A 26,305-nucleotide genomic window follows, 5' to 3' on the forward strand; every position below is an offset into this window, starting at 1 on the left:
TGAAAGTATAAATCGATTTATTTCTCACGTCGTCATTGTCTGTAAAGTTGGATTCCTAAATAAAATAAGTACAAAATATAGTTGAGTACATTTTAAGTACAATGTCACATTTTTCCTTAACTTAAGTTGGCAAAGTCAGCCGTCACTGTCGATATAAAGCTAAAATTGACTAGTAGTGGTGTGGAGCCCTAGAATGGAGAGTTCATTCCCAACTTAGTTCCGAAGTCCAGTCTAGCGCGCCGTTGGTTGCGGGCGTCGACCCTGGAAGTAAGTTTCGTTATAAATGCAAACGTAATAATTTCACTATCAGAAAAGTATGTTGGTCTAAAGATTACATACGGCTTTATAGCAACCAGTTGGTGCTATAAAGCCGTCGGCAAGTTTAATATATGTACTTATAATAGCATTTGAAGTGATACTATACCTATATGAAATGATTTGGAAAATCGAACACGTCTGACCGGCTGACCAACCCTTAAAAATTTCGGTCGCAGTATTAGTAGTTAAGCCCGTTCACGGTGAGCTGCGACCCAATGTGAACACCTACACAGCACTCACTTGATCTCCTGCCACTTGAGCAGCTCGTTGATGACGAACACGAGGAGCGGCGAGGCCCCGCACGCGGCCCACAGCGGCGCGCTCACGGTGAACGTCATGTCGCAAATGCCCCACTTTTCGCAGGCACCGTATTGTACGCTCAGCGCCTTAGCTGTAAATGCTGCCTGTAATATTAATCTGAGGACAAAAGAGCAATGTTTTAGTGTAACGAAAATTTCATATGATTTCAAAACTAGCTGAAGCCCGCGACTTCATTCGCGTGACTAGACAATTTTTGTCAATGTCCATATTTTCTATAGATCCTCCCAAAAATCCCCTATAAAATGAACCAGGAATGGATTTAGATACTTCGGAGAGAGAAGATATGCCCTTAATATTAAAATAAATAAAATAAGCTGATTTTCAGTCGCTCGGTGAACATGTACCATTGTAACATCATTCGAAACGTCCCGAGATAAAATAAAGGTACGTTACGTGCGCGTTGTAAATATTTTATATGAATGACAAATGACAATAACAAGTATGAATACTTACAAAACTACTACACTCCCACACCACACTTTGTTCGTCCAAAATTTTTTCTGCCATATGGAAGATTGTCGATGTACAAAAGATAATGATATCACAACTGCAACAAAAAGAAAATGTAGCTTTATTATTCATTCATATTTTTTTTTATTCATTGTTTTACAATTTATTTATATATCCGACCACGAGGCCTTTCACGTTATTTTGATCTTTTGTTAAGTTTTTTACTTAGGTGGGTAAACCTACAAATTGTTGCCAGTAATGGACTTTTCATATCTAAAACACCCAAAAACCTCCCCAAAAGTAACTTAACAATAAAATATCAACTCACTTAAATGCACCGTTACCAGTACAAGAACGATATTCTGCACCAAATAGAAGCCGTGGTAGAAATCGTCGCGCCACCCGTGGAAACTCTTCTTTGACAGGTCAAACTCTTCCTCGACTTCTCCCAAGTTGATCGGGTATACCAGCCAACAGCCGGTGGAGTTAGTTGCTGTTGCTATTTGCTCGCAGAACGAGCGAAGAGTTAGACCGTAAATGGTTAAGATGAATATAGCGGAGGGTAGGAACTTGCACGCGTAGCACCAGAATATGAAGGACGCCATCTGTTGAGGGAATTTTGAATTAATGTAAATTGTATAGGTTAGTAGCAAATATATAGGTATAATGAAGTAATTTGTTGAGACAATGCTGTAGTGTAGATTTTCTATCTCAATCGTATAGTACATTTCCGATTATGCTCTCAGCTATAAACAATTAAATTTCCAGCCAACTTATGTTTGTCTCTCTCATTTTCGCAGTTGTTTGCCTTTATGCTTTGGGACCTGGGGTCTGCTTGTTGATCTTTCCACTTTGTCCATTTTTCGGTTTTAAGACCATGCTGCTATTTGGTAATCAATCAAGGCTAACAAGATTATTAAAAGTTTGCGGAGGTCACACAGGAGTCACGTCTAAATCCACAGCGGGCACTAAGCGTCTCTCAATTCTCAAGCGCCGCAAGCACGCAGGGTCTAACGCCAGGACGACGATGGTACCAGTTGGCTGCTGTTAGCTGTAAGAAGGTCTTGTTCATCTTTCCATTTTTTTACCCATGCTGCTATTTGGTAATCAATCAAGGCTAACAAGATTATTTAAAGGTTGCGGAGGTCACACAGGAGTCACGTCTAAATCCTGATCACAGGCGGATATCGCGCTTCTTTAATTCTCATGCAGCCGGGTCTAACGCCCGGACGAAGATGGTACCAGTTGGCTGCTGTTAGCTGTAAGAAGGCTAGCGGCGTGTCTCACGGTAAGGGTGACGGCCATGTGCGGCCTGGTGGCGGCGCGCTGCATGACGGCGGCGTGCGGCGGCGCGAAGGCCAGCGCGGCCGCCAGCAGCGGCACGCTCAGCGCGCTGCTCAGCGTGGCGCCCACCACGCCCAGGGCCAGGGGCAGCAGGCTGCACAGTGACGTCACCTGGAAACGAAAATAATCGTATATCTCGATCAAAGAAAGAAAAAAGGCGTGATTTCATGTATGTATGTATCTCGATCAATTGCGTGGCGGGTAAGGTGCACTGTGACGTCACCTGGAAACGAATAATAAATATATACGATTTAAAAAATTATGTATATTGAGTTTACTAATAAATGTTAAGACTCAAGAGCCTCAATTTTGCTACGCGCGTCACGCCCATATTACCTTTCAGTGAATGTTTATAATTTAATCTATAATTTAATCAAAAACCCATTCGATAAACTACAAAGTGAATATTTTACCTGCAACAACGCTATGTAACAGACGGCGCACATCCAAAACTGCGTGCTGTTCCATAGACACGTCATGTAGTGGCGGGACATCGTGATCAACGCGAACAATGATACGTCGGCGTCGCGAGTCATCTGCGGAATTAATACTTAATTATAACTGTTATCAGTAAAGACTCGATAAATATGATATATTTTAATTCATTCATTCTTATAATCATTTCTACATCCCTTGCTGGGTAGACAGGATTAGTAGTCTTGAAATACCATGTTCAGCTGTTAGGCCTAATGATACAATTGAGATTCAAATAGTGGCAGGTTTATAAGCCTACCCCTATTATATCTTTTGTTTGTACAAAGGTGTTTTATCAATTCACTAATAGAACCATTGAATAGAGATCACTGAAATTTCGCAAACAATTTTTTCCCACTTATAATTACAAACATGTTTAAATTTGTTTTGTTTTCTTTTTCATTGTGATAATACCCACATTTTAAGAGTACGATTTTCTTTTACCTGTTGACTGCAGTAGTTAGTAAACGGCTGATTTTGCCATTTGTTCTGCAACTTCAGGGCAGCGTGCAAAAATATTAAATCACACTTAAACGCGAACATATTAAATAAAGTAAATGATTCCTGGATCTCTAAAAACGCGAAATAACATGCTCCTTAAAATCATAAACACAAACAGGAATCTGATCTATGTCAGTCAATCATGAATGTACAAGTCAAGAAAAGGAAGTTCAATTCGCAGTTACAACTTGATTTCCATGGGTGCAGAAACAGATATGAGACATGTATACATACGATACGAATTTAGCATATTTAAACCATCTCTACAACTAGTCCCAACAATATGAGTCATGGTGGGAAGATTTTGTAATTGTTATTTGACTTTTCACATAAGACTACTGGGACAAATTTGTCCCACATGTTACGCTATGGGACAGCTCAATGGAATTACTGGGATAGATGATACTTATACCAGATAAATCTGCCCCCAACTGTACATAAGTATTTGTCTAGAAACAAATGTCACAATGAAATTCTGAAATATTTTATTTATTTAAACTATACGTATGTAATTGATGAAGATTGTTACTTATAACTGGCCACATTATTCCGCAATCAGTTTTTGTCATGCAAGGAGTTTCAACAACAGAATCTCTTACCGACAATGAGCAAGGTACAGAGTTCAACGACCGCGCCAGGTCTATGGGGCCGATGCATTTCTCCGGCAGCTGGTATGGCGGCATTTTTTGACATAATACTGGATAAAGCGGCTCCACTGCTATGCTGAAAGTATATTGCTTTATTAAACACCAGTAAATAAGTCGTATTATGTATGTATATATCACGTCTATATCCCTTGCGGGGTAGAAAGAAGCAACAGACTTAACTGAAAGGTTACGCTCATCCGTATGGCTTAATGATGAAACTGACATTCAAATAATGGCAGGTTGCTAGCCCATTGTATACAACAAAAATCCCAAAGTTAGTCAGCGTTTCCCTTAGTCGATTTTTACGACAACTATAAGAAAGATACGAAGTGATCCTATGCTAAATATAAAAAAAATTCGACAAAATTAGATTCTTGTTTTGTCTAAAAATTAAAAGCCTAAAATGATAAGTCAGCAAAAAGACACAGATTAAAAATATAAACCTGGATTGGTTTTCAGTGCATTTAACAGTAAATACCTGGCATCTGCCTGCATAAATATCTCCATGTTGAGACAGTTTGCCGCGGACCCCATGACACAAACCACCTCGCCGTAATCCTGGAAATATAAGTTTTTTTTTTAAATAGAAATTAGTATAGCTAATAAATTATATTTATCATTATTTTCGCTAGAAGAACATGGAGAACGCTGCTTTTCTTTCGACTATCTCGTCATTTCAGGACACAAAAATGTGGAATTCGATCACCCAGGTGACCAAAGTGGAACTCTTAAATTTATATAACAGATCTTCATATTAACCCTATCGGATCTTGCAAACATATGTATATGTTTAGTTGACGTACTATATGAACCTAACTTATACCTATAGGTACTTAATATCTAAATAGGTATAATTTTATGCAGGTAAGTATAAGATTCGAAATCTATCCAGAATTATGTAGTTTGTTTTGTATGTTTACATATTTTATAAATATCAATTAATTTTTCTCATGTAACTGACGTCACGTCTTTATTAATAAAACAAAGTTCTTCCATACCGCTCCAAAATTCATCTTTCCTCTCACGGGTCTACTGGAAGAGATTTCTTTTCAAATAAGTAGCACCTTTGTACTAGAATTACTGTAATAAATGCTCCTGTATATTATTTTGTGTACATAAATAAATAAAGTTCTTCAAACTGAACTGACCTGCATGATCTGCACCATCTGCTGCACAGAGCTGGCAGTGCAGTCCGTGAACAGAGACACCAGCAGCGGCACGTTGTCCACTTGTTCTATGTGCGGCCGTATGTTCTCGATGCCGCGCGGTAATTTTGCCTGTATTTATTTTATTTATTTATTCAGTTCACCAACAGTAAATACAGAGATTATACATACAATAAGGTTCTTTCTAATTGCTTGACCAGTTACAGGCACACCCAGCATGCTATGGGGAACAATACATACATACATAAAATCACGCCTCTTTCCCGGAGGGGTAGGCAGAGACTACCTCTTTCCACTTGCCACGATCTCTGCATATTTCCTTTGCTTCATCCACATTCATAACTCTCTTCATGCAAGCTCGACGGTTTTGGGTACTTTTGACCTGACCCTTTACCAGGACGTCCTTAATTTGATCAAGATACGTTCCTCTAGGTCTTCCCACCCCAACCTTTCCCTCCACACTCTCCATGTATATGGATGGATGGATGGGAACAATCCGTGTTTAATTTTAATTCTTACTGATAATTTAAAGTAAGTATCTATCTACCTTTTTGTTAGTATAAAGTTTATTGTGGTGCAAATAGAAACAATTTCAATGATTTGAACGGCAAAGAATTAAAATAATAAGACAACAATATTAACCTATAAGTACATAAAATAAGAGTAGGTACAATACATAAATATAAGTCATTCAAGCAACTTAAAATTGTAGCACGGAATTTTTTTAAACCAACAAAAATAATAATATTTTTTTATTCAAAGTGTACCTTTTTATAAGGCCGAAGTGAAAAGGGAAATGTCAGAGTGGGAAGGCCAAGGCGAACGTATCTTGAACAAATTAACGACGTCCTGGCAAAGGATCAGGTCAAGAGTACCCGAAACCGCCGAGCTTGCATGGAGAGATTTATGAATGTGGATGAAGCGAAAGAAGTATGTAGAGATCGTGGCAAGTGGAAAGATGTGTATCTCTGTCTACCCCTCCAGGCAAAAGGCGTGATTTTATGTAGATATGTATCTTTTTATAAAGTCGTGGAGTGCAGTGAGACACGACAGGTAGCAGCAGGCGCATTTCCAAAAGATTGAATGCTTTAAGTTACATGTAGTTAACGGACCTCGGGACTTAATCGTTTATAAATATAGATCTCTTAAATCTAAATCGTGGACGAATACACATTGTCTTCATTAAATAACATGAACGAATATAAAACTAATGATTTCAATACAAATATTTCGTCAAATAAGTAAAGATAAAGTAAGATATGTACACACTGTACAAATTATGTCAAGTCAACACCATGTCAAAAATGCACAAGCATTTAAGAGGTCATTATGTTAATAATGAATAAAAATTTTGAATTTTGTTATTGAATACTAGTTGACTCACTCGGTTGCTCATGTCAAAGTTGACTGGCGCCGAGTGGTCAGTGGAGTCGGTGAGGCAGGACAGGGAGCGACAGGCGTCCACGGGGGAGTCTTCATCCCCGCCTTCCAGGAGGGAGTCGGCGGACTGGTCCGACACCGGGATGCTGCCTCGTGGCATCTGTAACAATAGTGGTAACAGATATGAAGAATTAATAGATCAACATACACTCACACATATAGGTTATCACGTCTAAATCCCTTGCGGCGTAGTCAGAGACAACAGTCTCAAAAAGACCAGCAGGCCACGTTCAACTGTTTGGCTTAATGATAGTATTGAGATTCAAATAGTGACAGGTTGCTAACCCATCCCCCAAAAGGAGGGAGTAGAGTCCCCCAAGTATATAAGTTTATTCCTTAGTCCCTATTTACAACATCCATGGGGAAGAAACGGAGAGGGCCTATTCTTTTATTTTATAAATAGATCAAGAACCACAGAAATCGACAATTACAAATTATATATCGTATCATCTTGGCAGAAGTCCAATAAACTCCTTAAAAGATTTCCAACATGACCATTTAGGAGCTGTCTGCTTCAAACTTCCTAAATTTAAAAAAAATAACAAATCGTGTTGCCAAAATAAAGATTTTTAATATTTTTCGTTTCGTTTCTCAATGCGCTTGTTTAAAATCTTACTTTGAAATGAGTTGTGGTTAAGGCAAATGACGAAAACCAAGTACAGCTTCCATGTTTTTCGGTAAGCGAAAAAAAATACAAAGTTGCGTAGTACATGTCTCATTTCTAAATTCTATACTCTATGCTATTAGATCGTAATCATAGGCGAGTACATTCAGGGTACACCCGAGAATGCAACTGGGACAATCATCACCAGGAGGATGATGAAGTATGTTATCTACCTAAGGTACCTTGAGTCCGTTATGCGTGGTGATCGAATGTCTAGCCTTCTTGATTTCGTTGTCGAATTTAACCGTCGTGTGCTCCAAATTGATGGCTCCCGGCGCTGACATAGACAACGCTCGCGACGACGCCATGTTGGTACTGAAGTAGATTGCGGTTAATAAAACAGTCGCTAGATGGCGTTAATGTTCTTAATATTAAATAAAGGGCGGCTTTTGATATACAATTACACACATAAGGTAGATACAAATTAGGTAGATATAAATATTTTAACGGTTTTCAGTAACGGATTAATATTCGACGTAACATACAAATAAAGTTTTAAAACATACCTAAAGTATTAGTGTATGAAGTCTTATTCAATTTGTACGGTCTGTTATGTAAAATAAGTTTCACTTCTAGAATAAGTATCAATGCAGAGATAAAATTGCCTCCCATCACTGCCAATTTTGAAAACTAATAATTTATAAAAATTTCCCTATTTCCCTCTTCGTGTGCTTTAATTTACAAGCCAATTATTTGCGTATATCTGTGTGTATTATATAGGTAGTCAAAATAAACAGGACAGTTAACTAACTTAAGAACACCAAATGAAGATCAACTTTAGATTGAATAAATCTGATTTAGCAAACAGCTGCCGCTTCAAGGTAAATCAAGCTACCGAAATTATACCGCATTGGAATCTATGTTGCTATAAATAACACATGTTTTACTATTGATGGGGTCAAGAGTACCTACAATCAGATATAAAAATAATGTTATGCTTTTCGGAATATTGAAGTTGATCTCCGTTTCACAGCTATGAACAACTGTAGATGCCTTTATGCTGCGAGTATAAAGCTTTCGAAAAGAGCGAACAAATATTTAATTAAGTTATGGACGGGTTCCTGCCGAATTGAATAGGAAACTATTTTTCTTTTGGCATATGCTGTTGCCCAAAGTTTAAAAGAAATAAAAGCTATGCTACAAGCTAAAACTTAAATACTAACAGATGTAACATTTTGATCAAAATTATGTAGAAATGACGATGAATTTTATTTTTGAATGAACTCTCCCCGCACGGTCAAGTTTTATCTAAATGTACAATCCTGATATTTTTCAGTAAAAAAGCAATTAATTTAAAATTAACAATGCAAATTTGTCATAAACATAAATAAGTCCCGCCACTTTCCCGGAGCGGTAGACAGAAACTATAACTTTTACTTGCCATGATCCCTGCATACCCACTTATTTCACTGAAAAATTTCATCAAGGTGTATACAATTGTCTTGTCGCGTCATCGTAGAAACCAATCATTAGACTTATACATACAAGGCATAAGATACATGTATGTCTTATGAGACATACATGTATCTTATGCCTTGCCACAGTTTCTCTGGCGAAATTTCATTTAAAAATAAATGTATAAATTAAATTCTGTTTATGCGCAAAACTTGAGCGCATATCGGGGGCTCATTAATATACTACATATTTTAGATAACGCTCCAAAATATGTAGTAAATTAATAATTATTCATCCATTCGAGCTTTTGATCAACATGCTACGAAGAAGAAGGAATAAAAGCTTACCACCGAGCGTTAAATCACGTCGCGAATGACAATAAAAATAACAGTTATTTTTCTTTTTGGCTAAAACATTTTATTTTTTCTTTTTAGTTTTTATAGCAGTTTCTTAACAGAATAGTTTGAGCGAAGCTACAAAATAGAAGTAACATTTAATAATTTAATAACATTTTATTTTCCTTTTTAGTTAAAAAACAATAACAATCTTGCAGTGTTGTGAAGCTGCACCAAATATATTCCTGTTAATGTTTGTTCTAGTAAGAATGGGTTAGTTGTATTAGTTATATATTTCAAACAATTTTTAGTTTGACATACTAACCTATAAAAATGCGTTATATTATATTTTGTTAGTTTTCCCCGTTAATTTGGAATGCATCGTTTCGCCACGTGCATGCTTGATCGGGGCGGCAGTTCATGATAACAATATAAATCATCTAAATTGAAAAAAAAATATATATATTTGAAAATAGAACAATTTTTTTCTAATAATATGATGATAAAGATTATAAACATAGAGGACAAACAACCCTTGAACCAGGACTGAAAGAGATCTCTTCATGTCAATGAGATAAGTTCGTCGTTGCATTGTTTACAATACGAGTATAATATAACAAATATATACAATACGATCAAGTTATTACAAATTAACAATAAAATGTACATACAATATACAACAGTTATAGGGTGAAACCTACTATTTTTATCCGGGCTAATCCGGGGATGATAATAAATTTGCACTACTTATCAATATTAATATTTACGCGACACAAAACGGACACAAATGCCCACATGCCATACTAATATTTATAATACATACTTATGAATAAATCTATGACGACTAATAAAATATACATTAACTACTATTTACTTCTATCATGCATTTGGTTTAGACTTTCGGGATAACTTAAAAGTAAAATATTTTCTTTATTTGAAGCATACTAAATTGAAAAGTTTTTTTTCTATTCACCATAAACCATATTTAAATCATAAAATTGTACCTAATAAGTACAATATTACTTTTTGTTTGTGAACGCAACGCTTTAAGTTTTGTTGCGTTCTATCTCATATATTTTTTTATTTTTATTCTCATCGCGTGTGTGAGTCACCACTCGGCGCAAGCGCAACCAACCTATAGTTGTGTTGTTGCGCGTGAGTGGCGGTGTTGGCGCGCTGGCGGGCGGGCCACGTGCGCGGAGACAGCGGCGACCCACTCTTGCTGCCAACAACACCAGTTTAGATAAACTCTACCCGGAATTTCTACAGTTTTGTTCTTTATATGCTGAAATTTAACATTGACAATGTAACTAGTATTTGGAAACTATAGCAGTACTAGCGGCGAAGCATTCTTCGACAACACCAATTTAGATAACTCTACTCACTCTCTATTTCGACAGACATGGTTGAAATTTCGGTCGGGGAATAACGCGTTTGCTAAATGATCCAAATAAAAATTTTTTAAGCCACTATCACCATAATTCATTTTTAGTTTTTATATTACACAAAGATCCTTTAAAATTTGTTCACGTCCCCAAACTTTCATGAAGACTGAAGACTTTTTTTCATCCTGAACATTGGAAAGGCAAGAATAAGAAGAAGAAGAGATAGAACAGACATCTATAAAATGTAATTGAAACGCAATTCAACCTATGAGCTTACAAACACTTAAGGGACTATTTTTGTTTAATTTAGTAATTACGTTTATTGAAGTGGAATATTTACTTATTATTGGCATAAAACGTTACGGGTCATATTTTAAAATTTCGCCAAAAGGCAAGAATAATTAATGTGTTTGGCATAAATCTTAAGGGTCAAAAGATATAATGCATATCCTTGTTAAGAAATAGCTCACAGTTATGCGTTTCAATTAAAAAACAAAGTATTGCTGAACATCGAATCTATACAACATCGAATACGAACGGGGCCTAAAATAATATCAACATAAACTGTATATAATTGTGTATATCCTAGATTTTTAAAGGCACGAAAATGATTTTTTTTTCGTTATATAAAAACCATTAAACTCTAACTTAAAACACGTTATGTTTTTGTTACATGTATGAAGTTATGTTTGTTAGCCTCTATTGTGTGTTGATGAAGTTAAAAAATAAATCAATTATCACCAAAGAAAGGATTAGACAGATGAGTATTTTTAACCTGAAATAATTATTTTACTCTTAGAAATTAAAAGATTTTCTACATATAGGAACATTCAACTCATTAGATTAAGTGGCATTGCATATTAAAAAAATATTGGGGTTCTGGGATTAAACGGGGGTATTTTAAAATGCCTCACATCGAGGTCGTCACTTAACCACATGTTTCCAATACCGTATGTTATTATTCAAAGATTTCATATATTAACAGTCGTAATACTTCAAGTTTAACTGGCGCCATCTGCTGGCAGAAAATATAACCATCGTTTCTTACGGTAAATATTCATCCGACTATCCATGACATACATTTTAATATCAATCAAAAATAACCTCTATCTTCGCGACAAAAGCTTCAAATTTCCCCCTACCTGGGCTCAGTCTCGTCGGACATAAGCGATATATGGCAGTTCCAGCCTGACTCCAGGCCCATCTTCTCACTAAAAACCCTGGATCTAAGTTCGTTCTCTTTGCTGAAGTGGACGAAGCGTATACACGCTCGCTCGAGCCGCTCAATAAGCTCGACCATGTCGCTTTGAGCCTGATACTGCATTGTAACCATGCCTATAAACACCTGTAAGATATACATACAAATATTTTTTTAAAGATCGTCGGTGTTCATATATTTCAGTTACTCAGTCGTCACGTGTTTCAGTCACCCGTCACGTTATTCAGACGTCGCGTGACTAAGTCATGTCACGTGATTCAGATGTCACGAAGAGGACACACATACACATACTGAATTTATTCAAAGAACACCACCAAAATAAAACAAGAATGCATGTTCAAATGTAGTATGATGTATAATAGAATGCATGTACATAGGTAGGATGGTGTTCGAGAATTCCTTCCTCTGTATTTCAGTATTGCATGCCGAAAGGTAAAATGTAGCGAAACTATTTATACATGTATAAACTCCGTGTGTTACCTACATTTGCAATAAATAATTTGACTTCGACTTTAACTCTCTTCATGCAAGCTCGTCGTTTTCGTGTACTCTTGATCTGACCTTTTCACCGATTTAGACATTTATTTATTTACTTTAAACGCCATATAGCCAAGGCCGGTATCATTACCTGATTGCACTGCATGTCGAAATATCCTTCGGCGTCGTTTACGTCCTCGTCAGTCACCTCGTTCAACAGCAAAGAGTCTGAAATGTCACGGAATTAATTATTTATTGGCGTCACTGATGCTGGGTCAGTGTTTTAGATTCAGACTAATATCGTTTAGATTACTTTAGATTAAGATAGATAGATAATTCATTTATTTGATTTGCTACACACGATTTACAATTTCATATGAAATACAAATCAATTAGGGTGTGAGTTGCAGCAATACAAAAAGGTCACAACTCAACGAATTTATTGCTATAGAGCAATACGCTGATTAATTTGAATTCTCTAATAAAAAAAGCCAAATCACTTTCATCAAGTCTCGGATACATGTTAAAAATATATTTGATAGAATCATTAATTCATTCGTATGATCACCTTAAATAATGTTATGGTCGCTGGATGGCTTTATTATGGAATTGAGATTAAAATAGTAACAGATTGCTAGCCTACAAGAGGTACTCCCAAGTTTATTAGCCGCTTCTTCTGCACTGACGTTTTGGAAGCGGCAGTAAACTTAGTTTCAAGTAATTTACTTGACGTAGACCAATGTTGTGAAGCCAAAAGATGTGACAATTATTAAGTGATGTTGAAATGTCCCATAATAACGAATAAATTTTTTGAATCAGAATTATGAAATTAAATTGAATAAACAAAATATGCGTGATATGACAGTATGTGCCGTGTGGTTCCCGGCACCAATACAAAAAAGAATAGGACCACTCCATCTCTTTCCCATGGATGTCGTAAAAGGCGACTAAGGGATAGGCTTACAAACTTGGGATTCTTCTTTAGGCGATGGGCTAGCAACCTGTCACTATTTGAATCTCAATTCTATCATTAAGCCAAATAGCTGAACGTGGCCATTCAGTCTTTTCAAGCCTGTTGTCTCTGTCTACCCCGCATGGGATTTAGACGTGACCGTATGTATGTATATGTATGTATGTATATGTATGTATGTATATGTATGTATGTATATGTATGTATGTATATGTATGTATGTATATGTATATATGAGTCTTTTTGAGACTGTTGTCTCTGTCTACCCCGCAAGGGATTTAGACGTGACCATATGTATGTATGTATGACAGTCACCGGTGGAGTGGAAGTGCAGCGGCGTCATGTCGGGCCAGTGCGGCGCGCGCGCGGCGGGCGGGCGCGCGCGCGCCGGCAGCTCCAGGTACGTGTGCGCCAGCGCCGGCGCCACGCCGCGGCTCAGCGGCCTGCAACGGTACGCACTGTCTGTCACGCCGGACGACCCGGGTTCCAGTCCCGGCCAGGGCATGATGAGAAAACAACTTTTTCTTATTGGCCTGGCTCTTGGATGTTTATCTATATAAGTATTTATTGTAAAATATAGTATCGTTGAGTTAGTATTTTGTAACAGTAGACAGGAACTTACTTCGAGGCTAACTCAATCTGTGTTATTTGTCCCGTATATATTTATTTATACTTTTTCTTCTTTTCTTCGTTTTGCCAATCGTACTTCTTCATGAGCTCATTTTTACTAGTGTCGAGTTTAGACAGTTCTAGTCATAAAATTGTCTAAGGACTGTCTTAATGGAAAGGACCGCGACAGATGGAGGAAAATCATCAGAAAGAAAATGATTCTGCGGGCGGGTCCTATTAGGCCCTATTAGGCCATACAGCTGAACGTGGCCTTTCGGTCTTTTCAAGAGTGTTGTCTCTGTCTACCTCGCAAGGAATATAAACGTCATAATATGTTTGTAGGTATGTATTGCATGATTATGGTTACAATTATCTAGGTACAGTTTGTGTTTACATAATTCTTCATCCTCTGCAGAAGTCGAAGATCTTGCGGTCCGCGGGAGAGGAAGTGATAGAGGAGAGAGAAAGAGAAAGAGAGAAACAAAATCATACTTATAAGCGAAGGCGGTGCAGTAGGCGGTGAGGGAGTTCCTCTGGTAGAAGTCGATGATCTTCTTGCGGTCTGCTGGAGAGATCTGCGTCAAATCCCGCCCGTTCCAGTAATCCACGCAAGAATCCAGGACTATGTCTGCTGTGCCCTGGAATTACAGATCAATTTAATACACGTATCGATCAATCAGTTTATGAGAAATTAACTTTTGACTGGAGATTCGTTCCTGTGAGAATTTACATAAAAAACTAACTTGATCTAAAATTATTTGTATATCTTTATTTTTCATTTTAAGAATTTTAACTCTATCCTCCTCGCAAGAGACGGGCTCATAGACGTGACTTTGTTTATGTATATTCTATAGACAATTTGGTGTAACTGTGAAAGTGTCACAGACAGATAGGTATGTAGATAGATTTGAAAATACTTGCTTTTAACACGATGTTCTTTTCCTATATTTTGTGTTACCTGATACTAAGTCAAAGTTAATGAAAAGTTGACAGACCTAACCGTTTAACGTTTACCTTACCAATTCATCTCCTTACCTTTCTGTCCTGAAGACCTCTGAAATATTTTAATGTTAAAAAAAATCCTTTATTTACTCCACAACAAAATGGCCTTAAATAAAAATGTGTAGTAATACTTATTATCTCTGGTATATATACCTGTGGACAATAATCGTTGTGGAGATCTGGTGCCTACGCTAGGTGTCGAAAGCACCTGTATTGCAGGTCACCGGTCCCCCACCCGGTAATTTTTTTTTTTTATTTATTCAGAATTAATTAACAGCTTTATGTATGTCACAATAAACGGTAACTATAAGTGACTAACTTAAGGTTACACAATTCTGCAATTTAAGAGTTTTTAACATTAAATGATCCATACTATCACTTCCGTACTTAGCCCCACGATTAGGGTAATCTTGGGATCAGTGAAAAATTAGTACTAAGTAGGTACGGGAGTCAAAATCGTGCAACATTTGTGTGTTCCCAATGTTCAATTCTGTTCATGATGAAGAAGAACAACCCTGACCTGCGACAACATCTGCAGCTGCCCGGCGCGGTCCCGGACCAGCACGCACAGCATGTGGGGCAGCGGCACCTTCACGCGGGTGCTCAGTTGCAGGGAGCGTCTGTTCATGATGAAGTGAACAACCCTGACCTGCGACAACATCTGCAGCTGCCCGGCGCGGTCCCGGACCAGCACGCACAGCATGTGGGGCAGCGGCACCTTCACGCGGGTGCTCAGTTGTAGGGAGCGTCTGTTCATGATGAAGTGAACAACCCTGACCTGCGACAACATCTGCAGCTGCCCGGCGCGGTCCCGGACCAGCACGCACAGCATGTGGGGCAGCGGCACCTTCACGCGGGTGCTCAGTTGTAGGGAGCGTCTGTTCATGATGAAGTGAACAACCCTGACCTGCGACAACATCTGCAGCTGCCCGGCGCGGTCCCGGACCAGCACGCACAGCATGTGGGGCAGCGGCACCTTCACGCGGGTGCTCAGTTGCAGGGAGCGTCTGTTCATGATGAAGTGAACAACCCTGACCTGCGACAACATCTGCAGCTGCCCGGCGCGGTCCCGGACCAGCACGCACAGCATGTGGGGCAGCGGCACCTTCACGCGGGTGCTCAGTTGTAGGGAGCGTCTGTTCATGATGAAGTGAACAACCCTGACCTGCGACAACATCTGCAGCTGCCCGGCGCGGTCCCGGACCAGCACGCACAGCATGTGGGGCAGCGGCACCTTCACGCGGGTGCTCAGTTGTAGGGAGCGTCTGTTCATGATGAAGTGAACAACCCTGACCTGCGACAACATCTGCAGCTGCCCGGCGCGGTCCCGGACCAGCACGCACAGCATGTGGGGCAGCGGCACCTTCACGCGGGTGCTCAGTTGTAGGGAGCGTCTGTTCATGATGAAGTGAACAACCCTGACCTGCGACAACATCTGCAGCTGCCCGGCGCGGTCCCGGACCAGCACGCACAGCATGTGGGGCAGCGGCACCTTCACGCGGGTGCTCAGTTGTAGGGAGCGTCTGTTCATGATGAAGTGAACAACCCTGACCTGCGACAACATCTGCAGCTGCCCGGCGCGGTCCCGGACCAGCACGCACAGCATGTGGGGCAGCGGCACCTTCACGCGGGTGCTCAGTTGTAGGGAGCGGACGAACTTGGTCTCTCGGCGGATTGTGTCCGCTTGCTGGAACAAAAACGACATTGTAAATATTACGTCACACTCTTTAAGAATTTGTCCTGGTTATACGGTCTCCAATTTTTTATTTTCAATTAATTTAGTGAATGTGGATGAAGCGAAGGAAGTATGCAGTGATCGTGGCAAGTGGAAAGAGGTAGTCTCTGCCTACCCCTCCGGGAAAGAGGCGTGATTTTATGTATGTATGTATATGGTCCCCTGGCGAGAAACTCGCTGTCCGCTTGTCACTTTGAACCGGGAGAAAAGTTATGTAATTTAAAATTCAAGTAACACGGAGTAGTGATTTCCGTCTGACCTCCATGAAAAGAGACACACGAGAAGGTCACACATTTTAGTGAATGAAATAAGCAGGTTTGCTTGCAATGTTTTCCCCCCACCGTTAAAGCATCGGTTAGCAATCCAACTAATGTACAAAACAAGAAAAAGCCACAGAAGCATTTAAACCTGTTTCTCCCTGTGCATAACTTTATTCCGGCTTTTTAACCGTTCAACTACCGACGCTCTAAAGTATTTGTAAGTGTTTCTCTCTTAATAACCGAAACAAAACATAATATTATATTGTTACAAACAGCTCACCAGATGTCTGAATATGGGCAGGCACTCGTGCACGGTGTAAGGAACTGCTTCGCCAACTCACACAGACACCGGCGTTTGGTAACAAGGCCTAAATCTTCACAATATTACACATAACAAATAAATAAACAACATTAAACAGCTCACCAGATGCCTGAAGATGGGCAGGCACTCGTGCACGGTGTAAGCGTCGGCCACGGCGTCTGCGAAGCCGATCTGCTTCGCCAACTCACACAGACACCGGCGGTTGGTAACAGGGACCAGGTCCTCACTAAAATACACATATTCATGTTATTTTATAGGAATAATTAGATAAGAATAATTAAACGCAGTCAACAGCATATCAATTCAAACCCAAATTCACTCTAAATTCGTTGCTATTACTTCGCTATAGAGTTCCCATGTGGGGTACCCTAATATGAGGTTGACTGTACCTGTGGTATGTGTCTTACTTGATATAAGTATTGTGTACTTAGTGTTATATGCAAGCAGAATTAGTACTGATGCTGGAAGTTGACTGCTTTCGACCGATAAAGGCAAAAAGGCTTGAAAAAAGTATCATTGTCAAGGCGCAATAGATCGAAAAATTATTTAAATAGATCTAGATAAATCTTATTAATACTTATCTTTTAGATAAATGTATCTTTCAGATTAGTCAACAAAGATTTTTGTAGCGGAGATGATCATATGATGACCATATACTAGATTCCGGCAGGGTCGGCATGTAAATAGGTTCAATGGCGATCATTCATCGATGCCAATATCCTAGAATAAGTAATACAGAACTAAAAGAACACTAAAGAGATTTTCCAAAGAGTCAAGAAGTCAGGACGCGCTGTTAGAGAGGAATCGCAAGAGCAGCGCATTCTTCCCAAAGCCACGTGTGGAGGTGAGACAGCACTAGATCTAAATACACATCAGGTCACCTGTACTGTGCCTCGCAGGTGAGGTGTGCACAGAACTGTGCGTAAGTGTGTCTGGGCACGTGTGCGCACGTGTTGAGCAGCGCCGCCAGCCCCAGCGGCTTCAGCAGCGACAGATGCTGTCTCCAACGAGCGTCGTCCCATTCCACGCAGAACGGCGCATTCTGGTCGTGGGTCAGGTCTAGGACCTAGAACAATCGTTGATATGATCATTCTCGGGTTATGGGTCCAGGCCGTCTTAAAAGCGGTACCCATGTCTATAATTCAACAATATAAACATAAATCACGCCTCTTTCTCGGAGGGGTAGGCACAGACAACATCTTGCCATTTGACACGATCCTTGCGTACTTCATTCGCTTCATCCACGTTCATAATTCTCTTCATGCAGACTCGTAGGTTTCGAGTGCACCTGACCTGACCTTTTGCTAGAACGTCTCCGATTTGATCAAGGTACGTTCGTCTAGGCCTTCCCACTCCAACAGTCACATTCACACTTCCTTTGTATATTTGTTTAGTCAACCTGCTTTCATTCATCCTTTTAAATAATTCATAATTTAACAATAGGAGTGAGAAACGCAGATTACTACATGGATTTTAATTTGCTAGACATGATTAGTACAGGTTTCTCGCTTGGAGTACTTTTAAAGCCTTAGCAACACTGGTCTCATTTTGAGCTGTTGGTTGATTGAGGTTCCTAATAAAAAAAGTATTTTTATAGTTAGCCATTTATATCTTTTAAAAGCATATACTAACTTCCACTATAGTGGATGTTTCAGCAACTGGCTTGGTGTCTGCTGTCTCCTCAGCAGCGTTGCTCTGATGGCCCATGGAGCCCACGAGACTGGTCTTGCTGGAACTGTTGGACGATGGACTCGAGTTTCTCAGAAAGAACACCTTCTCCGCGGTGGGGTTCGGCCATGACAGTATGCCTTTTTTGTCCACGCAGCATAACGCCTGCACGAACACATTTTTTTTATAGCCGAATACTTTTAACAGCTCAGGGTGTTTTGACACACTTCTAGATTATTAAACCGTACGTATCATAATGTACATACATATAGTCACGACTATATCCCTTACGGGGTAGACAGAGCCAACAGCCTTGAAAAGACTAATAAGCCACATTCAGCTTTTCAGCTAAATGAAAGAATTGAGATTTAAATAGTGTTGCTAGCCCATCGCCTAAAATAAAAATTCCAAGTTTGTACAGCCTATCCCTTAGTCGCTTTTTACGACATCCATAGGAAAGACAAGAGTTGGTCCTACCCTCTTAGAACTAGAAAGAAAAAGAATAGGGTTCATCAGCAAAGCTAGACGTTTTTACGAGTCAATTCTATTTATCGTAAAACTCACCGACAAAGAGCCAAGCACATGTACGATATTCGCCGTTCTCGCGATCATATCTTCTTTCCCCGTCAATATATTGATGAACGTCTTCCCCAAAGACTTGAGGCTCTCCGGTTTGAGGTTGGACTCGCTGAGAGCCTGTATCAGCGGATCGCTGGCGTCCTCAGATATGGAGCAGGACTTCGGACGGATGTACTTTTGCCGCGTTTCCGATAGAATTTTGAACCTGTAAATTGATTATTGTACATTAGTTTTTTGATGGAACACTAAGATAAATAAATTAAAAACAAAATAATTAAAAACGGAATTCTTTTGTGGGTGGCGCTAAATTAGCTGCTTTTTGTACCTAGGTGGCGCTAAATTCGTCGAATAAACCGCCACATAAGGGAAGATCTTCTGCCAGGCTAGGTGTGATGCCTGGGGAACGGCAGCTCCGACTATGTTGTATCGAAGGTTGTTTATATGCTCCAATCCGAGAAATGCGTCATTTCTCTATATATACTGAAGCAGTTCGTATGTTACGTCACTCCAATCCAATAAATGTACCCACAAATGATTAAACTAACCATAACTAAAGATATTAGACTATTAATCCTTAGCTTCTAAACCTGGGATTCTTCTTTTGGGTGTTGGGTTAGCAACCTGTCACTATTTTAATCTCAATTATATCATTAAGCCAATCAGCCGAACATGGCCTATCAAACTGTGGCGTAATCTAAAACGCCACAAGTCACAAAAATAAAATCACGCGACGCTCTCAGTCAAAAACAGCGAAAAACCTTAATCGCGCAAGCACGGATTGAAGCTATATATACAACCTCCGACACAATATCGCCGGAGCCGCGGTTCCCCAGGCATAACACCTAGCCTGGCGGAAGATCTTCCCTTTTCAGGAATACTGGCTCTGTCTACCCCGCGAAGGATATGGTCAAAATGTTGTCCATGTTGAGCAATTAGTTTTAAATACTTATTTCAGTGTACTTAGTATTACCATATATTGTGATATCTCAATAAGTCAATTGTTAGTGAGAAATAAAGTATTTCAGAAAATCCCACTGACCTGGCCAAGCCGTAACAAGTTAGGGAGACCCACGCGATGGGGAAGATGATCTGAAGCAGCGGCAACGAAGCCGCTATGGTCTGCAGCAGGTAGATCTCCGGCCAGTGGGTGCCGCCCGGCAGCTGGTACACGTGGCGCACGACCATACAGGAGGGGTAGGCAGAGACCACATCTTTCCACTTGCCACGACCTCTGCATACTTCCTTCGCTTCATCCACATTCATAACTCTCTTCATGCAATCTTCGAGTAAATTCTTTGTGAGAAACAAAATAATTTCAGAACATCCCACTGACCTGGCCAAGCCGTAGCAAGTTAGGGAGACCCACGCTATGGGGAAGATGATCTGAAGCAGCGGCAACGAAGCCGCTATGGTCTGCAGCAGGTAGATCTCCGGCCAGTGGGTGCCGCCCGGCAGCTGGTACACGTGGCGCACGACCATACAGGAGGGGTAGGCAGAGACCACATCTTTCCACTTGCCACGACCTCTGCATACTTCCTTCGCTTCATCCACATTCATAACTCTCCTCATGCAAGCTACGAGTAAATTCTTTGTGAGAAACAAAATAATTTCAGAACATCCCACTGACCTGGCCAAGCCGTAACAAGTTAGGGAGACCCACGCGATGGGGAAGATGATCTGAAGCAGCGGCAACGAAGCCGCTATGGTCTGCAGCAGGTAGATCTCCGGCCAGTGGGTGCCGCCCGGCAGCTGGTACACGTGGCGCACGAAGCTGGCCACCACGACCAGCGCGATCACGAGCGGCAGGACGATGCCCTCCATTATCTTTACTGTGCACTGTGAATTTTAGTAATGTGAAAATGAAAATGAAAAATATTGTATTTGGAAACAAGTACAATTTAAGTAACATAGGATAACGATGACATCTGCAGAAGTTATGAAACTGTGTCGCAGATCTCAACGCCCACCTCCAGAAAACATTTATATAATATGTTTCCATAATCTTAGCACCTTATCGATTTATACAAAAGTAGAAGAAAAAAAAGGTTTGATATTTTGTATATGTATTGGGTGCACATAAATGTATTTTGTTACTTACATAAATAAAATCTGGGATTTTTGAAACCGTATATTTGTTTTTCTATTTGTGCCGTGTGGTTCCCGGTGGCAAGAAAAAATAAAAGGACTACTCCATTTCGTTCCCATGGATGTCGGCATGACGCAGGGTGGGCAGAGTCAACAGGTTTGAAAAGATTGAAAGGCTACATTAAACTGTTTGGCTTAATAGTTCACAAAACTTAAGAACCTTGTAATACGGGTGTCCATTATAGACGAATTTCCCTCTTATGAAACTTAACGGTAATATTTTATCCTAACAGATTTAACAGTACTTGTGCCGTGTGGTTTCCGGCACCAATAAAAAAAAGACAAAAACCACTCCATCTCGTTCCCGTGGATGTCGTAAAAGGCGAATAAGTGATTGGCATATAAACTTAGGATTCTTCTTTTAGGCGCTGGACTTGTAACCTGTCACTTTATGAATCGCAATACTATCATTACGCCAAACAGCTAAATGTGGCCTATCAGTATTTTTAAGAATGTTCGCTCTGTTCACCCCGCAAGGGATATAGACGTGATTATATGTATGTAACAGATGAGAGAGCAAGATAGATGCATTGAAATCAGTGCCAGCAGGTGAAAAAGAAAGAGCTATCAAAAAAATGCCTACCAAATAACGTTGTTTTTCAAAGACAGTGACGGGCCTATTGGTCGCTTCCTCTAGAGCTAACTTCAAATTCTTCAGATAAGGTGTCTCACACATCCTATACGCTTTGTTCTGGTGCGGCGTACGAATGCGAGGCGCGTCGAAGTGCTCCTTTTCCTGGAAATTGATATACCAGTTAATTCAGTGCTGTGTAGTTCCCGGCACCAATACAAAAAAGAGAACCACTTCATTTCTTTCCCATGGATGTCGTAAAAGGCGACTAAGGAAAGTTTGTGAGCCTATCACAAACTTGGGATTCTTTCTTAGGCGATAGGCTAGCAACCTGTCACTATTCGAATCTCAATTCTATCATTAAGCCAAATAGCTGAACGTGGCCATTGTCTTTTCCAGACTGTTGGCTCTGTCTACCCCGCAAGGGATATAACGTGACCGTATGTATGTATGTATGCAGTTAATTCTTATTGGCACATACATATATTTTTCTATGGGATTAATTAAGAAGAAGACTAAAGGATAGGCTTATAAAATTGGGATTCCTCTTGTAGGCGATGCCACCATTTGAATATAAATTCCATCATGAAGCCATTCAAAATGTAGCCTTTTAGTGTTTTCGCAACTTATGGCTCTGTCTACCCACAAAGGATTAGACGTGACTATATGTATATATGTATATATGTATTTATGTAATTAAGATGTAGGAGAAGAGTAAAGAAGACGACTAAATAATGAGTATTTAAGACATGACAAGACAAAACCCATTTTTATCTCCTTTGTCGTTTGTTCGTTGTTGGAGGTATATCAAGGCTAGTGTGAAGGTGCTCTCATTCTATTGAGGAGTACAAAAAGTTTCAAGATCTATCAGCACAACAGTAAATGGCATTCATTATCACTGACAAGTACAGATAGCTTCCTATGATTTAATTTCATTTTTCACTGACACTGATATATGTTACAGATAGGCACGTGCCGGAACTGTTAAAATAGACTGTGAAAATAGACCTTAAATCTTTTTGTACTCCTCAGTAGATTGAAAACGCCTTCACACTAGCCTTTATATGATTTCAACCTACCGGAGGGCTAGGCTGGAAAATTTGTCCAAAAAACAGTTCTGGTTCGTCTGGTTGGAGCCCACGACAGTGACCAGGGACCTCTTGCCCGGGTCTCAATACTATCACATCTCCTTCCACCAAGAGGGCCCATGGAAGGTTCACTATTGTAGCTGTCAAAAAAATTCATTTTCTTTAGTTCTGTACATGAAAATTTTGCCAACATGAGGATTTAAAAATATCTGTTGTAAAAATATATGAATAGAACCACCACCAAAAACAGGGACAGATTACAAAAAAATAATAATTTTGATAATTACATATAAAGACGAAATTGTTATTGCAGGCAGGAACACTAACTATGGAAATGTATTAAATTATTTTTTTGTATCTTCTAAATAATAATAATTAAATAAATCTCATGTCATCAAATCTATGTATATCCTGCTGCACAGTTCAGCATAAATAAATAAATATATATACAGGACAGATTATACAGTTTGAGTAAGCCATAAAGTAAGAAGTTAGAGACTTGTGTTACGTCCAAGACCCAAGCCAATCAGAGATTCAGGCCGGGATTCAAACCTGGGACCTACAGTGACACAGACGAGCGCACTACTGCTGTACCACAGAGGCTGTCAAAATTGACCAAAATGATACAAAAACAAAAAGATGATAAGATAATAGCCTTGTCAATGTGATAATGATCCTATATTACCATCCCTGTAGGTCCATTGAAGAATCACACAAGGGGAGAATGGTGCACATAGGTGTGGATAGTGTTCTTCACTCCATTTTGATCGTTTTATTGTATTTTCCAAGGTTTCTGTAAATATAAATTGTATGATTACACTTTGAGCTAGCGCCAAAACAAGTTCAAGACTTGGGTAATGGAATACTAACTCCATGATATTATATTTTATAATCCTAGTAGTTTCCCATGAACTTAGATCTCACAAAAACAATTTTTAAAAAAATTGTAAATATCTCAAAATCTTTTTTGCCGATTTTGATGCCTTATATGTATATTTAAAATTTTGCCAAATCAGACCAACAGTTTGAAAGTAAATGCACAACAAACATACATGCAGAAAAAAATCTTAGATACATATAATGTATATCAGTAAGCAGAATATATGTTGAATACATACTTTACCTAAAACTTTTTTGACTCTGTGTGGGATTTCATTCCTGCGTAAATATTCTTCATTGTATGCTACTATAAAATTTAAAACCAGGATCACCAATAGGAACACTGCTTCCCATAGCAGATAGGCATGAGTGTGGCCCAAAAGATATGTAAGCACCAAAGATACTGAATAAATGAGTGTTATTGTATATGCTACTCCAGAAAGAAGCACCTTTTCCGAAGAAAATGATATAATATTCCGAACGAGACAGAATCTAAAATAAAAGTTTTGGTAAAACAATTTGTTATAAATTTCTCAATTTAAGGTTCAGAACGATTTTGATGCGATAAATACGTTTTGTAAAAACTAAAAGAAAGTAAAATGACAGACAAGTCACTAGGTAATGTAGAATATAATAATAAAATATTGTCATAAAATAAATTATTTTAATTAAAATTACAATCGATGTTAGATATTCTCAATAAAATATGCATACAATAAAATAAGCAAATAGGAGAGAAAAATTTGATACCCAGAGGGACTTTTTTGTTTATGTTCTTCTATGACAGAAATGATGTCGTTGCGTAACTTTATTAATGCTTCCTTTGTAGTATAACCCAAAATATTATGTGGAGTTTCATCCATTATTCAATATTCAGTCAATTTAAACAATTCACTTATGAAATTCATTATTCTCTGAAAACAAGTTGTCTTCTTCAAAGATCCTCCCTTCCCACCTCAAGTAAGGTCACCCACCTGACTGTGACGGCTGAAGAACGGCCGGCTGTCAATGTCACTACATATTTATCTTTCAGTATCAACTGAAAATAAATATTAATTTAGGTTTTAAAGGGATATAACGACATGAGGGGTAGACAGCCAACAGTCTTGAAAATACTAATAGACCAAACCAAACAGCAGATTTCAAAACATTTCAAGACTTTTGGCTCTGTCTATCTCGCAAGGATATAAACGTGATTATATGTATGTAACTATCTAAGTTATGATATCCAGCTAGTTTTTATATAAAATCTTTCAATTGTCAGGTGATTGCAAGCAAAGTGGTAGGCAACAGCTAATAAAGTGTATTTATTTGAAATTAGCGACCCGCCCCGGCTTCGCACGGATGCACAGCCGATACTTAATATCTCTATTAGAACTAACTAAAGGACCGCCCGCAAAGCAGCTAAGTCTTGCTCCCGGCAAAAATGTCACTTCTGCCTGCAGTCCCGGGCCGTGCAGCAGAAATCGTAATATTTTAATTTCACCACAACTTCAAAACCAAACGTCCAATTTTAATCATTCAAAGACCAAATATTATCTACATAAACTGTACTTATTGATGAAATTATTTATTATGATAAGGATTAATAGAATGAGTAAAAAAAAACGCGTTTAAATGTATACCAAAAAAAATTCAAGATTTTTAAATAAAAATGTGGTTGTTGTGCCTCACTCGACATAGATAGGTACCTATAGTGTGTCGCGGACTTTTTTGTAGATATTTATAAGATCTACAATTAATTAAAACATTTTATGGTTCTATCTTTTGTGGTTTAGGCAGCGTACCTACGCAAAATAAGTAACTTTTTGGTTGATTTTTTTCAGTTTGTGTCCGAAAAATCCAAACGGATTACGGAACCCTATTTTTTCCAAAATAAAATATAGTCTATGTTACTCGTGGATAATGTAGCTTTCGAATGGTGAAAGAATTTTTAAAATCGGTACAGTAGTTTTTGAGCCTATTCATTACAACCAAACAAACAAACAAACAAAGTTTTCCTCTTTATAATATTAGTGTAGAAGTGTAGATGTGAGATGGCGAAGCATCGTGCGAAATATCTCATGCCTGCCCCCTTCACTTCCACGACTACGACTACCTACACAACGACTACGGCCACATCTTATAACGCCAGCGGACTATCAAGAGGCCTCTAACGAAACCTAGGTAGTTTCTCATTTAATAATTAATTCAAAAAAAGAAGTTACGATGAGGTAACAGATGAACATCCATACCCGCATACGTAGGTACTGTTGAAAGTGAGTTGGAACTTGAAATTAATGGAGAAAAATGAAAACTGGTACTTTGGTTTCCTTTTATTCGTCAACAATATTTGGTTAGG

The 26,305-nt window shown here is 39.0% G+C and overlaps 1 protein-coding gene across 1 annotated transcript; it reads right to left on the minus strand.

Moving 5' to 3' along the window:
* Positions 1–24,951, minus strand: LOC106141735 (transmembrane protein 94). The gene is made up of 27 exons (XM_060946804.1): positions 24,715–24,951; positions 24,209–24,456; positions 23,771–23,878; positions 23,077–23,225; positions 22,010–22,162; positions 20,909–21,117; positions 19,267–19,486; positions 18,667–18,867; positions 17,916–18,100; positions 17,137–17,260; positions 16,270–16,404; positions 14,208–14,353; positions 13,422–13,549; positions 12,288–12,364; positions 11,583–11,785; positions 10,191–10,277; positions 7,508–7,640; positions 6,606–6,761; positions 5,204–5,332; positions 4,534–4,613; positions 4,008–4,131; positions 2,847–2,969; positions 2,377–2,544; positions 1,418–1,694; positions 1,093–1,186; positions 559–735; positions 1–261 (listed from the first exon to the last, which is right to left on the minus strand). The coding sequence occupies exons 1-27, from the start codon at positions 24,825–24,827 to the stop codon at positions 189–191; spliced, it is 4,020 nt and encodes a 1,339-aa protein (XP_060802787.1). The 5' UTR covers positions 24,828–24,951; the 3' UTR covers positions 1–188.
* Positions 24,952–26,305: the final 1,354 nt, after the last annotated feature.

This window comes from Amyelois transitella, chromosome 12 (assembly GCF_032362555.1).
Source record: "Amyelois transitella isolate CPQ chromosome 12, ilAmyTran1.1, whole genome shotgun sequence".
Classification (NCBI taxonomy): Eukaryota; Metazoa; Arthropoda; class Insecta; order Lepidoptera; family Pyralidae; genus Amyelois; species Amyelois transitella.